Genomic DNA, 16,675 nt, shown 5'->3' on the forward strand with positions numbered 1-16,675 from the left:
TGTGAACTGAAGCGAGATTATTGATTATGAAGAATTATCACGAAATCTGAAATACAATACGGTGAATATCCACTTATAAGTCAGAGTTAGCAGCAGAAGACATTTTCTTATTTGATCAAAGTTTTCAAATTAGAATTTTGCTAACAGATTTTGATGAAAATAAAATCGGGTACCTAAGATATATGCAAATGATTAAAGATCACAAAACCTCTGGGGCTCTGCCACCGAGAGTCACCTTATAGGGGAGATGAGAGGCATACAAATTTAATAAACAAATAAAATTCGATGTCGCAAAATAAAAACCAAACCTGGCAGTTAAAGACTAAGTTTCCAAATTATGCTTTATATCTTTTTTAGAAAAAATAATAGTAAATTTATTTAATATTGCATTACATTTAAAAAGATTAAAAACTAATGCAAACTAAAAAATAGTGCAGAAAATAAAAGTAGAAAAAATAAAAATAGTTAAAAAAAAGAAATAAATTATTTCCCCCTTATCACAAATATAAATTATTTTCGTAATTTAGCACTTCTCTTAACTTACAACAAATTATCTCTTCTTCCCATATCTCCTCTCTTATCTATAAACAATTCCTGATCATCAAAAATCCATTAAGAATTACTTCTTGTGGCCCGCCAGCCGCCACCTGAGGTGGTGGCAGATTCGGATGAGGTTGGGGAAGAACTTGGGCCAGTTCTGGAGCCTGGGGAAGGCTCTGATGGATGCTCATCATTGTACTCAGAGATAGAGCCAGGGCTGTCCAGCATTTCCCAGCCACCGGAAAGGCAGCTGCCTTTGGAGTTGGAGATGAGCGAGGAGGAGGAACAGCTGGGGCCTGTTCCAGATGCGCATATGTGCAGAGCAGATAGGAGAGGTGAACAACAACAAGGACAAGGAGTCAACTCAGGAAGCAAAACCAATGTAGATGCTGAACGGCCCTTCCCTGGCTGGGAATAAATAGGAGGAAAGGGGAGAGGTGGTCATAGCAGACAACTGTTCACATTTCTGAAGATTTTGCTCATTGTGTTTCATGTGACAAAAACTGCCTTGCCAAAACTGAGGTTTGTTTATTTGAACTGACTTAATTTGCAGCCTTTCGGCTGGGAGCTCAGGGCCTTGCAATTATTGTAACAAGCTGATAAGGCCTATTGCTTCAGCTAACTCCTTGCAGGACTCTTTCCCGGACTTTGTGGGTAAATACAGTTAATACACAAGATGTAAGTAAAAGGGTTTTTTCTTTGTGAGAGTCTGTTTCTTGCTTGTGCGAAGGCTGGGTCAGAACATTACTAGAGATAACGTATCTATTTTAAATTTGATCAAATAAATCATATTCCTTTTATTTTTAATAAGCAAATTTTTGATCTTTAATCATTTCAAATAATGTCCTAGGAACATGATTTTGTTTCCTTTTTCTTCATCCCTTTTCACAAAATTCTTCAAAGCTTTATCAAGTCTCTTCTTTAAATCCAATGTGGGAAAATTATTCATGTCATTCTTTTGATTAGTTATTTCTATATCCTTTTTAATTGTGTATATTCTGAGTATAGTTAGTCCTGACCACAATTGAGCCCAAAATTTATGTTGCTAAGTGAAACATTTGTTAAGTGAGTTTGTCCCATTTTATGATTTTTCTTGCCACAGTTAAGTGAATCATTGTTAATAACATGGTTGTTAAATGAATCTGATTCCCCATTGACTTTCTTTGTCAGAAGGTCGCAAAAGCTGATCACATGACCCCAAGACACTGCATCATAAATATGAATCCTTTGCCAAGTACCTGAATTTTGATCATGTGACCATGGGGATGCTACAAGGTTGTAAGTGTGAAAAAAGGTCATAGGTCACTTTTTTCAGTGCTGTTGTAACTTTGAACGGTCACTAATTGACCCTGTAGTGTGTTTTTCTGTATTATTTCAGTAGTCTGTCATTTCTTAAGCCTATTTTAGATAAGTCTCAGTTTTGCCCAGTATAACCTGTTCCTCTTCTGTAGTAACTTTTAAACGCAATCTAGCTATAATGACAGATACTCTTAAAATTATTTTCTAGATCCATTGTATAAAAATATTCTCCAATACTTTTAATATTAAAGGATTTGACTCCATTCTCTTTTAGTCAAATTTAAATATTATTCTCCTTTAATTGTAATCTTTAGTTTCTTCTGGTTTCCTCTAGTGTTCCACCTTTAAAGTCCCATCTTGTCATGTTTTTTAAAAGAATGTTTAAAAAAGAAATCATTTTCCCCACAGGAAGAATTATTATAATTCCAGATTCGTTTTTCAAATCCATCTAGACTTAACTACATTTGTAACATGCCAGAATCAATATATTAATAATCCTTTTGCTGTTTATTATTTTTTACACTCCTTAAACTTGTATTTAAAACTTCTTTTGCTAAAGATTGAAGAAAACTCACCCGGTGCTATAAACATCAATTTTAAAGATTCCTAATAGAAGAAATTCACTAAACAAGCAATTTCCAAGAGTGATTAGAAAAGAAAGTACAGGTAGTCCTTGACTTATGACCACTTAAATTTATGTTGCTAAGTAAAACATTTAAGTTTTGTCCTGTTTTACAACTTTTCTTGCTACAGTTAAGTGAACCATTGCGGTTGTTAAGTTAGTAACATGGTTGTTAAGTGAATCTGGCCTCCCCATTGACTTGCTTGTTAGAAAGTCACAAAAGTTGATCCTATGACCTCAGGATACTGCAGCTGTCAGAAACGAGTCAGTTGCCAAATGTCCAAATTTTACATGACTACGACCAAGTTACATGACCATGGGGATGCTGCAACGGTCATAAGTGTGAAAAATGATCCTAAGTTACTTTTTTTTCAGTGCCATTGTAACTTAGAACGAATTGTTGTTAAGTTGGGACTAATTGTATGCAAAACCAATATCCTCAAAGGCACCAACTGTGGTTTGAGTGAAAATGGTTTTTCCTTATCTCTTAAAGCTCTAAATCCATTGGAGACTGCTGACTTGCATTCTCCTCATAAGGAACAGCTTTCTGGAGCACTTGTGGGTGGTCTCAAGTCCTTTCCTTATCTGGAAAAGAATTATAAAAGCTGTTCTACTTGCCAGGTCTCCATTCTGCTGTTATTGGCTCCACTTTTAACTGTGTCTTCGGTTTGCCATTCCTTCCCCAGAAATCTGGTTTAGAACGTTGTTCATTTATTTCTACCAATATTTGTATGTTTGCTTACAAGAAGTATTTTATTTTGCAGAAACAAATTTAGATTGAGATTAGTTAGAGAAGCAAGATTCTGATGCACTAGTGCAAGGGTGTCAAACTCAAGGCCTGGGGGCTGGATCCGGGCTGCGGGGTACTTAGATCTGGCCTGCGGGGCTGCCCTGGAAACAGTAAAGGACTGGCCTGTGATGCCTCTGCCAGTGAAAACGGAACTCGGGAGGGCTGTGTGAGGCATTTTTGCTGGCAGAGGGTTGCAGGAGGCGGTCGCAGCTAAAAATGGAACTCGGAACTTGTTTTTGCTGGCCAAGCTCTCGGACCACCACCGGCACCCCCAACACGAGTGACGTCAAGCTGGCCCTGGCCACACCCACTCCGGCCCCCTAGGTCAGAGACAACCCTGATGCAGCCCTCAATGAAATAGAGTTTGACACCCCTGCACTAGTTAGAGGACCCTGAAATCAACAACTGGAATCTAAATTTTAAACATAGCAAACAGGCAAATTTGACTTTTTTTCTTTGAAATATAGAAATCAAATTAGTTCAACTTTCAGATTCCTTACTGCTCTGAAGTAACAGAAATATTCTGAATTCTAGACCATATAAAAATGATACAACCTACCTTACAATTTGAAAGTTTTGTTTTTAGTATTGTATCTGTAAATGTTAGCATTTTAGAAATTCATTATTTATATATTTCTGAAGTGACTATATTGTGGTAGGATAAACAAGTGTCTTTATTATAGGATAAAAAGATTGGGAGGAGAAATCCTGCTGTTGCTCAAGAGAGATTTATGCAATATATTGTGATGATGCCAGATAGTATCTAATAAGGAAGAAAATATCCTGTTTTCTGCAGTGCATATGTTATCTTATCCCTTGGGGAAAAGAACCTCCAGAATGATTAGATCCCAGCCATTCTGTGCAACATGGATGAAAAAATAATTGGCTTGTTTTTAGCACTGTGGGGCCACCCTATCATTATTGCAGCTGAATGGTAAATACCTGCATAAAAATAAAGAGTTTTCCAGAAGCCCCTCAATCCTTTCCACTTCTCTGTTTTCGTTCCTGATGTACGATTGAATGCTCTCCCCCATTATACTTGTAGCTTGTTTCATTTGGAAACAGCTTAAAAAGAATGTAACCTTGAAGAAGATTAAAAGGTTTCATAAGAATCCTATCAAGAAATGTTCTTATCTCTCAGGGGAACACACATTCAGGAAAAACCCAGAGTTTATATTGTCAAGACTGCAAGCAGAACAATGCTTGTTTGCTTATATTATAAAAGCTAGAAACTATAAAAGCTGCAGGTAGCATAAATCAGATATATTTACCCCATTGTTTAATAGAAGACAGGCTGAATAAATAAAAGTATTTCTTAAAGAAAATAAATTGGAAAAAAGGTGTTGAAGGTTGGTTCTTATTCATATATTTTAGTGAGGAATAGAAGTTAGTATTTCTATTAGGACAGCATTCTCTTACTTTCTCATAAGAACTACTGGTAAAAAAAGTTTGTAATAAGTTTAGATGAATAACCAGCTTCTTGGAGCTAAAGAAATTCTTCAAATATTTTTAAGGAAGCTGAACCAGTTCTGTTTAAGTCCTTGCTGTTGAGATATGGAACAATCTTTAAAATAATTATATTTCATATTAACAGACTATGTTCAACATCCTGAAATACACTGAAGCAAACTTAAGACAACAGCAGTGTACAAGCACAAGTTTTCTGCAAGGGTAAATAAGGCAGTATCTTTCAGTAATTGAACAGTTTAGTTTCACTTGAGAGTAAGGCCCTTTCTGGCCATATTTGGTATAAAAAACCCAATTGAATATTTGATGGATAGTTTGTAACAAAAGTGCCATAAGAAATGGGACAATGGAAAAGTGGCAAAAATGAAGCATAACAAAAAAATAACACATTTATAGCATATAGCATATTTGTTCCATAGCAAAGCCTGTGGCAGATAAAATCCTAGAATCTCTGGAGTTCAAAATAAAATCAAAAATTTCAAAGCTGAGGCTTATTCCACGTTGAAGTACATTGATTGACGTTTCTACCTTATTTTTGTCACAAAAATTTTATGTGATTGTTTTAAAAGATTTACATAGCATTAAATAAACATACTAATTCCAAGATTTCTGTATATGACAATCTTTTGTCTTGATTAAAACTGTATTTATATATTTAATTATGCTGATATTCTCAAACTATGGTCACAAAAAATAAAAGCATGTGTTTTATTTCATACAGAAGTACCTCTTGAGTTTAATGGAGGTTCATATCCCAATTGATCTTAAGGGAAATATCTGATTTCAGCAATTTTTTCTAGTACCTAGAACAGAATTCTTCATGACATCTCCTCAGTATTTTTAATAGATCTGTCAAATTAGGAATTTTATTCCGAGACCTCATATCTGCTTTTAAATCTTTATTTTGCTGTTTATCTTAGTTAAATTTCGATTTATATTGCTACTTATATTTGCTTTTACAATTATATTTTATAGTTTTATTATAAAATGCTTTTAGTGTCCTTGTATAAAATGACTAGCTTATATCCAAAATGTAATTTTGGATTATGTCTATTTGTAGGCAAAGGGAGTTTTTTTAAAATAAAAATAGGTATTAACCTGGCAAACAGTACTGACTGCAGTTTGAACATAATATTCTGTTTTTAACAACTTCTGGGGATATAGGAATCTTTGTCATAGAAAGTTAAATATCTCAAAGGGAAAACCTGTCCTCATTTAGCTGACTTAAATCAATACCACTTGACAACTGGCTAAGTCCCACATATAGTAGGTTAGCTTTCCCCAAATAATTGAAATATATTTTACTGCTCTTGCTTTAAAGCAACAAAACCTACCAGCATCAATTTTAACTTTACTAAATATTAACTTATCAAAGAGGAGACACTCCATGTTTTATGCCACAAACACTATTATGTAAATTATTTAGTTTTTACACAATTTTTTATTGAAAATCCTTTCCATAAAAGACTCCTGTGCAGGATAGATTTATCATATAGCAGGTAAATAGTCAAATAGTAAAGAATGTAATCCATGAAAGCAAGTAAGCCAGGTAAAAAACAACAAATACAAACTTGTCCTATAAAAAAGGAAATTCCAATCTAAGAGGTGCAAACAGTAGTGTACAGTAGTATGGTAAGTGCCTGCATAACTGTTTGTACATCTTAGGATGGGGTTTCCTTTGTGATAGGACAAGTATCTAATAATGACAAATGTCTGTATAAACTGTAAATAGCACTTTAGACTGCAGTAATTATAAGACCATAAATGAAGATGCATACAAAGAGATACGTAAGTTCAGCACTGGCCTATTCTTGCTACTCAGACATTGGAAGAGTTATTTTGAGGTTACTAGTAAAATAGTTGTGGCATGCTAGAACACTCTCAAAAGCAGCATTATGACAGCTACTCTATATAACCAGCAGACTTTCCTCTAAAACTAAACTTTCCTAATCTTTGATGCAAGGCAAGTATCTTTGAAGCCAAGAAGAAAATGGTTATAAAACAGGAGCAACCAAGTAACAGCTATGATGTATCTGGTCATTTATTGAAAGCATGTCCTCAAGAGTCGGCTCTCTGTACTAACAAAAAAGAGAGAGAAATTCAAATCGTTCAGGAAATAGAGTGCTTGCTGTGCCAACTTTAAGGAAATGGATGATCAGAATAATAAGTTAGTTCCCACTGTTCTGAGTCTTCAGGAATTATGGCACAAAATTTTTCTGTGTCAACTATGTGTTCATAAGCAGTCAGCACAAGTAGACCCAAGTTTCACTCAAGAAATAACATGACAGAATTACAGATCTATAATCGGGAAGACACATTTGTTATAAATCCAGATATGAAAAGAGCTCTGATATGTTTGTCTACATAGATGTAACAATTAGGACTCCCATTGCTTTAACTGGCCATAAGAATCCATATCTCTTCACAGATTTTTCAAATAATTCATTTAGTTGCAATTTTCTGCATCTTTAAATTATTCTGCCTGTTTTACATGCAGTCCATTGAATTTTCAGGTTGCAAACCTACTGAAGGGATCAATCCTTTGATGTAGGCACAGTTAGAAGATAGGAAACCATCAGGCTCTGGCTCTACATTTTCAATATTGTCCATCTGATCTTTAGGACCATCCCAATTGATGTGGAAACGGGTGACTCGGGGATTGGAGGCCAGAATATTCCTCTGCAACTAGAAAAGCAGCAGAAAAATAATCAGCATTAGAATAACATAAATATAAACGTGGTGTTCTCTGAGGTTAGTGATTTTTCTTGCAGGCATTTCATTACCGAACTAGGTAATATCTTGAGTGCTACTGTGATAGTTTGATAATGAAACATCTTCACCAAGCTCAGAGAGCACCAAGGTTCCCCACAGAGCTACAAATATTCTCATATACTTATAAATAGAAATACAAATACTAATAGAAGCCGATTATGAATAATTCTTACTACTCTACAGTAGAATAGAATAGAATAGAATAGAATAGAATAGAATAGAATAGAATAGAATAGAATAGAATAGAATAGAATTTTATTGGCCAAGTGTGATTGGACACACAAGAATTTGTCTTGGTGCATATGCTCTCAAATAACCTCTATGCAAGAGACCTGCATGTTTTGCACTAATTTTGAACTAATTCAGTTCTCTGTTCTGAATGCTGAACTCCATCCCAACAAGTCAATTTGCTTTAAGATATATCCTTTACCCAATTAAATTACTAAGTTCCTTTACTTTGTTAAGATGATAAGTAACACTTTATATTAACTTCAAGATTTAAAACACTTTCTCTTATATTCCACAAACAAAATCATTTAATCATAAAATTATTTCCTGTAGCTCAAAAAAATATCAAGTTTCATTCTGTATCGTAAGGATTATAGATTTTTCTGCATCCTATTCAAGACATAGTGACTTGTCTAGGAAGTATATAATAAGCTGATACTGAGCTGAAATCATTGTAACCACTTCTGACCTACCTAATTCTGGGATCCTAATTTGTATAATGGCTTCTCTATAACTGTATATTCACCAGTACTACATAACTGCTGATTTCAAGAATTACTGACTAGCTACAGCTGCTATTTGGAGACTGTGTGAACTTGATTTTCTTCAAAACATGCTCTGTTTCAATAAAATCTATATACTATCAAACCTCTTGTGTTTGTAACCTTTAACAGGGTGAAAAAGTGCATTGTATGGCAAAACTCTTTTCAACAAGGATATTTGAAATGTGCTAACTTAAAGAGGGTACTGACTTGTTACTTCCAAGGGAATGAAATTTGCGAAAGTTGTGGCTGCTTCAGCACTGCTGCTGCTGCAGTCATGTTATCCTCATTTCTGTGACAGTTTCGCAGCAACCTGGGCAAGCTGTCTGCTGGGAAGGCAGGGAAGGAGGAAGGAAAGAAGGAACAAAGAGGGAGGAAGAAGGGAGGGAGAGAGGAAGAGAGAAAGGAAGAAAGGAGGGAGGGGGGAGGAAAAAGAGAAAGGAAGAAGGAAAGGATGGAAGGAAGATTTCCAACGCTTACTGCCAGCTTCCCACAATGGGTAAGCCAACAAGCCGTTAGCCCACCTGTGGTCATTCAGTTTCTCTTTTTAGGTAAGGAAATCTCTCTTGAAACTATAATATACGATCCTTATTTACAAAGTTCCTAATGTTCTGTAAATGGGAAAGGCTAGGAAGCCTGCAAGGTGAACATCAATGTGGATCATGTGGTCACGGCCAGTGGTAGGAGCACAGTAGTGAGTTTAGCCTTACACGTCCCTTTCTGGGAAGCTTGCAGGGAAAGTGAAAGGGAACCTTGCAGGAAAGGCTGCAAATAGCTCAGCTAAGTCTCCCCAACTCCTGTAGACTCCACCAGTCCCTTTGCGCTTGCATTGCATAATTCAGCCTTGACCCATGGGTCACGGGTTGTCTGGTTCAATATACTTGTCTATACAGACATACAAATAGCTATTATATATTTATACAGTGAGCGTTTTATATCATGATAAGCAAAACAACTTATAATTTCCCACCTGACTACTCATATTTCAGAAAAGTATACCAGCCAATTTTCCTTCACCTAATTTTTAGGGAGTGGGAACTGTAATTTAGATAAGGGGTTGTGTTGTGACCCAGGTTCCTGGACCCGGACTCCTGGATTCAGATGATTCAGAAAGTGAGGGAGAAGACCTGGCAAGCCCTGCTTGAGCCCTCTCCCTCCCTGGCACCCACTCAAAGGGAGGAGGAGGGGCCGGCAAGGCCTGATTCTCTGGAGCCTTCTTCTGATTTGGCAACGCCCCAAGAACAGTTTTGGAGTGATGCAAGACTGCGCAGACGTGACCGGCGCGCGCAGCAGAAGCAGTGTTGGGATAAAGCCAAGTAATAATTGTCATGCAGTGACATCTGCAGAGACTATAAATAGGAGGCGGGACTTCCTGGTTTTTTGTCTTGGACAAAGCAATGAATTTGCGCGGGCAAACTGTATCAATGGAGGGAAGAATATATTCGTGAGTAATTCTGGCCTTATCTATAATTTCCTCGTTATCTCCAGAAACTTGGCAGGCCCGTGGGTAGACGTGGCCAGGACATCTATCTATGTAAATAAAAGGAGAAAAGGAGGCCTCTGACTCTTTGTTGGGAGTATTGGGGGGAGGGAAATAGAACAGGTTGTGTTAAACTGAAAAAATACAATAATTGTGTTCTTATTAGTGTCTCACCTGGGAAAAGTCTGGCTTGAGAGGTGGGTTCTCCCTTAATTCAGGATTTATATATTCATTATTCACATAATATCCAATGCGGATAAACTCCTGACAAAGGTAGGTGCATGTAATGAGTATTACTGTAACTCCCACAGCATCACTTTCAGGGATTAGATCAGGGTTGGGACTATTTGCCTACAGAAGAAATGGAAAACAATCAATGACATTTATATCTTGCTGTTCTTCCAAAGAATATGAAGCATAAATGAATTCTCCATTTTATTAACAGCAAGCCATGCATCACCCCAAAAAACTCAACAGTTTCTAGGTTAAAAGAAAATTTAAATCCATTCCTAAATAGCCCAAATCAAAGATAGTATTCAACACATCTCACTGGATTTTGGCACAAAGGAAGCAAAATAGATTACTGGGGTGATTTAGCCTCAACATTGCAGCAGTTTCCTATGGTGTTAGGAATCTTTCCCAGCCTTATTCTGAGATATCGGGAGTTGATCTCAGAACTTCTCCATACAGAACATGCACTGAATTGTTTAGCTATGATTGAATGAATATGTAATTTAGGACACACTCATCTAGAACAGGGGTCCCTAACCTCTGCTGGTCCATGAAGCCGGAAAAATTTGGGAACTCTGATCTAGAACATTACTACTAGAAATGTTAAAGGAAATTAATTTTCAATTATTTGTAGAATATTTTAATTACACTTTTCTACTTAAAAAACATTGCAAGTGATTAGACTTCTTTTTCCACTCATGCTGTGTCCCTGCTTTCTTTTTCCAAATAAAATTAGAGCTTACCTCAAACACAAACATATGTCTCCCAGCTGGAACAGGTCCTACCAGCACAGAATCAAGTATTTGATCATATTCCTCACTCTCTGCAGATCCCACATAGATGATCTTCCATTCCAAATCTGAAAAATAAAAACGGATATAATTGCAAGAGTATAAATGCTACAATATTAAATTACTGAAAAACACTACCCTCCACTCTTGCAAAGTGAAAATATTGACACAAATCACTGAATTAATATGATTGGGGATGTTATATATCTATGCAAGAATAAGACTGATGTTCTTATTGACTTCAGTAAGGCATTTGATAAGTAATCTATTTCTTGGTAAGATAGAAAATATGGGATGGATAGCATCACCACCATATGGCTTCATAACTGGTTGATCAACTACACTTGATGTGTAGTCCTCAATGAAACTACATTTACATGAAGAGAAGCATTCAGTGGGGTACCTGAGGTTTGTCTTAGGCCCAGTACTCTTCATCTTCATAAAGGAGATAGAAGGGGAACCAAACCAAAATAGCCAATCCTCTGCTCAAGCATTAGACCCTATACCATTCTGGACAAATTGTTTTCCATCTCTTCTTAAAAACCTCCAGTTTTGGAGTATCCACAATGTCTGAAGGCAAGCCATTCCATTTATTAATTGTTGTCACTGTCAGGAAATTTCCCCTTAGTTCTAGGTTGGATCTCTCTTTGACAAGTTTCCATTCACTATTTGTCATTCCATTAGAAGCTTTGCAGACTATATCTGCTCCCTTTTCTCTCACAGTCCCTCAAATATTGGAACACTGTTATCATGTCACCCCAGTCCTTCTCTTCATTTCATTAGACATACAGTTCCTGCAAACATTCTTTATATGTTTTCGTCTCCAGCCTCCTAATCATCTTTGTTGTCCTTCTCTCCAGTCTTTCTGGAGTCTCAACTCATTTTTGTATTCTGACCAGAACTGGACACAGTATTTCAAGTGTGGTCTTATAAAAGCAGTATACAGCAGTACTAATTACTGTACATTACTTTATGTAATATTGATACAACAGTATTCCTATGCTGATGTACCTTGGAATGCATTGGCTTTTTTGGAGATGCAACCCATGGCTAGCTCATACTTAACTGTTATCCACTTGGACTCCTAGATTTTTCTCACAGTTACTGCGAAAATGTACTTTGTTGTCTTCTCTCTTTATGACCATTTTATGAGCATTTTATTTGGATAAAATCTTCCTTCAATTTGTATGGCAGCTCATCTTAGCTTAGTTACTCTGGATACTCACAACAGTGAAAATCATCAATAACTACAGATAGTCTTCAGCTTACGACCACAATTGAGCCCCAAATTTCTGTTGCTAAGTGAGAAATTCGTTAAGTGAATCTTGTCCCATTTTACAACTTTTCTTGCCACATCTGTTAACTGAATCACTGCAGTTGTTAAGTTAGTAACATGGTTGTTAAGTGAATCTGGTTTCCCCATTGACTTGGCTTGTCAAAAGGTTGAAAAAGGTGATAATGTGATCCTGGTACACTGCAATCGTCATAACTGTGAGTCAGTTGTCAAGCATCCAAATGTAAATCGTGTCCATGTGGATGCTGCAATGTGTGAAATGGTCATGAATCACTTTTTTCAACTGTTGTAAGTTGAGGACTACTTGTACTATGCATAAACTTCTATGAGATTGTTGATGCAGCTATGACATTTGACTCGTATAGTACAGGAACGCTAATTACAAGAATCGATATATAGGTTTTTCCCATGTTTTTTAAACTCAAAATATCAGGAAAACACACCATCAGTTTTTACAACTGCATCTCCAAAATCTGGTGGAATGATTGGATGTGACTTCAGAACTACAAAAATGTTTTCAAGGGCTCCATGCAGGCCTGGATTATAAATTTTTCACTCCCAGTTCTAGTCCTGTTTCTCTAGTTTTCATCAAAAATCAATGCCCAATTACAGAAGACATATTCTGCCTCTGATTAAGATGCGTTTCTGAATGCACCTAGAATGTTTCACCTTCACCAGTTGGAGATATGTGAATTAAAGATTTGGGGTGTCTAGCAATATAGCTCTTCGGCAGCCATGAAGATAATGGTAGGACAGATCAGATTATGAAGGGAGTGAAGCCTACTTATACTTTAATTTTAAATTATGTTTAATATGTTGGAGTAGTGACCAGAGCAAAATGTGGAAAATAAACAAAATATAGTACTAGATACTAAGATTTTTCTATTTATTTCCCTCATGCTTTCAATATTACAGTATTGTCAGGAATATTGAAGCACTCCCAGGTTGAAAGGATTAACTGGTAACATCACCGTTGCCCAGAGGACACTTTGTTGGAGACTCCTTTCATGTCCCCGCTAAGCTGCCCATTGAAGAGGTACCCATCTATCTACTCATGGTCACCCTAAATGCTTTCAGGAGCTGAAGCAAGTAATGGAAGTTTATCACACCCTGCGGCAGCAACCGGGTCTCGAACACCAGCCTACCAATTATCATTCCAGTGTCCTAACCACATGAGCCATCATGATCTTTCCCTTCAAATTTGTTTACAAGTGAACTACCTGGCATTAACTGATGCTGAACTACATGATATTAACTTTAGAGTTATATATAAACAGAATCATATAAGAACATCAGCAGTTCAAAATGGAATATTATGTTTCTCACAGACTCTTTTTTTGTGGTACTTCCTAGGCTTCTTTACAAGAAGAAAGTCATACACTTGATAAGTCATGCTATAGCAAAAGACATTCCCAATTGCTTCTTCCAAAGAAGTCTATAACTGGATAAAGTTGTGCTTTGCATTTTTATGGCAAGTAAATCAGTAGTATAAATTAGTGGATGTCTTGTATTTTTTTGTGTGTGGCCAGGTTAAGAAAATAGCTTCTCCTCAAGATCATTCTGAATCATAGCACAAACGAAAATCCTATTAAATAATCAGTAGGAAGTAAAAATCAAGAGAATCAATTTAAATTTCTCAGTCCAAGATACAAAATTAGATTGATAGAAAAAAAGACATCGTGCACCATATGTGTCTTTCTTGATTGTATCTCCTGTAACAGATTGTAAATTTAGATTTTAAGGGCAGACAATCATCTTGATGTTATTAAGAAAACTACTACCACTTTGTTCTATATACAGCAATGGATTTGTTAGTTCATTTTCCACTTGAAGCTAAATAGTTAAGTAGACTTGCCCCTCTTAAGAATTGTACATGCATCTATGACAGGAGGAATAAAAGAAAAAGTAATAAATGCTAAACAGCACTGAAATTAACTCATCCCAGAGTGTAATGTGCAGATGTATTTATTTGACAATTTAAAGTTGGGAGGGGGGTTGCTTTGCATGAAAGGGCGAATACAACTGTCAAAAACCATAGAACAGAATAGAGCATAAAGCTTTTAATGAGCTGATAGTAAAAGCTTTTGTAAGCTCTGCAAATTAGTCCAACAGTAAACAGAATACTATTTCTGTCTGATAAAATGATCTGAAACTTTCTGCAGCGATAATAAGCCTCAAGCAATATTCAGCTGAAATCTGAAGGAATTCGTGATTATTATAGTACCCTGAAAGTCCACCTACCTTCCAAAAACACACTGTTTATTATATTTTGAAGCCAGAGCAGCTCTCCTTGTTTGCCATGTAAGCTTTTTGTGAACATCCCTAGCATGAATCTCTATTAGGAGTCCCGTCAGGTTTCCTCCCTTATCCCCCTCAAATAAAGAAAATAATTTTTTTTTGTTACCGTATGAAGAACTTACTATTAAATCTTGGAGGCAGAAGCATTTAAAATTGTTTTTGTGAAGAGATTGGGATAAAGTTACAATCTCGAGACTACAATCGCGGTTTCAACAATTCCCACCTCCTCCTCCCATCAACAGTAGGTATTTCGTTTCATATAAACCCACTTCTTTCCCAATAACTCAAGGTAGCACGCTCCGCTTTTTGGTCCCCAAAGCCATTTTGTAAAAAGAGGCCGGACACCTACGGAGTGAGAGTGTAGCCAGGGTCATTTAGTAATTCATTCTTTTGGCCGAACATCCGAGGACAAAATCTTCCCGCCGTTACGCATCTCTGCTCCTAGAAACGCGGCCCGCTGGAGGTAGAGACTTCGCGTGCCGGTCCTAATCCAATGCCCGATACTCACCGTGGGGCAACGCCTCTCCGCACTCGAACTGTACCTGGAAGCGGAGCGGGTGGTCAAACGGGCTCGGATTCTCCAGCAGCGAAACTCCCAAGACAGACACTCGCGCCATGACAGGCTGGCTGGTTTCTCGCTGTTCTGTCCCGCCCCCTTCGGGCTCCTTTCCCAAACCCGCTCCGCGCGCCACTGGCTCAACGTCCCAGTTGTGCCAACAGCCAATCCTCGCACTTCGCGCCTGAGCTAATCCGCCTACCTCCTCCCACAGGAGCCACGCCCACCTTCACCGCCACCAATCGTCTTTCTCTTTCTGTCCCCGGCGGGAGCTCAGTCTGAAACAATCTGTCTTCGGCTCTGGTTTCCCGCTCTCGGGCCCTAGGCTCCGGCACAGCGGTCGGGCGCTGGGTCTGTTTTGAACGCTCAAACGCTAGTGGCTAATTGGCGCTTTCAGTTATGTGGTAAGTGGCCAAACCAAGGAGGATATGAGCCAGCTGACTCGAAACTTCGCCAAGCACACGGCCTTCCTTTGCTGTAGTCTGGTCTAGAAGAGTCGTAGGTGAAGGGACTCCCAAGCATTCATACGCAGCTTTTGGGGCAAGACTTCCTACCGGTCTTGTGGAGGATGGGTATTAATTTGTGGGAAAAAGCCAGGGGAATCAGTGAAAGCAAACGGGCAAGTACAAAAGAACACCATGCACTCAGTTAGATTTTTTTACCCGCTCCATAATACATATCTTATAATAGATATTCTCTCCCACAGAATCTAGTTTTACGGCCATGAACTAAACTAAATTTTATTCCAAAGATGCTTTTTTAAGAGGCAACTGAACTTTCTTGTTTCTCTTTCAAGATTTCCCCCTTCTCATCCAAGAAGCTTCTTCAATTCTGACTGGATGGTGGGGAATAGAAGGGTTTACATTCCTTGCAAACAGCTGATCATTTGCATTCTTTTAGAAAGCCATTGAGACCACCTGGAGGTTTATCTGTGTCCTCAGGGTCACCTGAGTGGTGCAAATGGGTGTGGAGCCTTCTTGGAACTGTTGAAAGGACATTGGAGATAGATGATGTCATATCCCTCCCCCTCTATTGAGAGGAGTGTAATGTATCTTTAAGAGTTTTGGAGGGAAAACTGAGCGGGAAAAAGCACGTTGCTGATTGGATGAAGCCTCTGGCTAAACTGTATATAAAGAGAGGGTTTTCCCAGCCCGAGCCGCTGGGTTCACCATATAGTAAAGAGCTGTTGTCACTATCCTGGTCTCCTGCCTCGTCATTGCCCGAATTTAACACTGGCGACGAAGGTGGGATCTCGAGGCTAGGAGCGCCAGGAAAAAAGCTGAATTCACCAGGAAGACGCGAACCCAGCAAACAAGGGGCGGAAAGCAGCAATGTCCAGCTACACACCGCCAGCGCCATTCGACCCAGCTAAGGAAAAATGGGGGTCATACATGGCTCGTTTCGAGTGTTTCCTCGAGGCGAACGAACTCCAAGGAGTCTCAGACAACAGGAAGCAAGCGTATTTCCTGAGCCACTGCGGTCCAGAGGTTTTCGACACCGCAGAATCGTTGGCGGAGCCAACGCCGGTACAATCGGTGCCGTGGCAGACTCTACAGACCGTATTGAAAGCCCATTATGCACCAACGCCGTCCAAGTATGTGCAACGGTACGAATTCAGGGAGCGTAGGCAGCAAGAGGGCGAGTCCATCAGCGTATACATGGCAGCCCTGAGGAAAGCCACGAACCATTGCGAGTACCGAGACTTGGAAGAGGCATTGCTGGAGCAACTCATTCGTGGGGTCAGGGACATCCGTTTGCGGCGGCT

General features: G+C 38.2%; 1 protein-coding gene across 2 annotated transcripts; it reads right to left on the bottom strand.

Annotated features, from left to right (window-relative positions):
- Positions 1-5,602: 5,602 nt before the first annotated feature.
- On the bottom strand, positions 5,603-15,034 carry ASF1B (anti-silencing function 1B histone chaperone). 2 transcript variants are annotated; one of them, XM_058166709.1, is made up of 4 exons: positions 14,863-15,034; positions 10,715-10,830; positions 9,915-10,091; positions 5,603-7,403 (listed from the first exon to the last, which is right to left on the bottom strand). In XM_058166709.1, the coding sequence occupies exons 1-4, from the start codon at positions 14,969-14,971 to the stop codon at positions 7,206-7,208; spliced, it is 600 nt and encodes a 199-aa protein (XP_058022692.1). In that variant the 5' UTR covers positions 14,972-15,034; the 3' UTR covers positions 5,603-7,205. The 2 variants fall into 2 exon arrangements, with proteins under 2 accessions (XP_058022692.1, XP_058022693.1); XM_058166710.1 differs by lacking the exon at positions 14,863-15,034 and adding an exon at positions 14,704-14,848.
- Between the last annotated feature and the right edge of the window lie 1,641 nt (positions 15,035-16,675).

Source organism: Ahaetulla prasina, chromosome 2 (genome assembly GCF_028640845.1).
Source record: "Ahaetulla prasina isolate Xishuangbanna chromosome 2, ASM2864084v1, whole genome shotgun sequence".
NCBI lineage: Eukaryota > Metazoa > Chordata > Lepidosauria > Squamata > Colubridae > Ahaetulla > Ahaetulla prasina.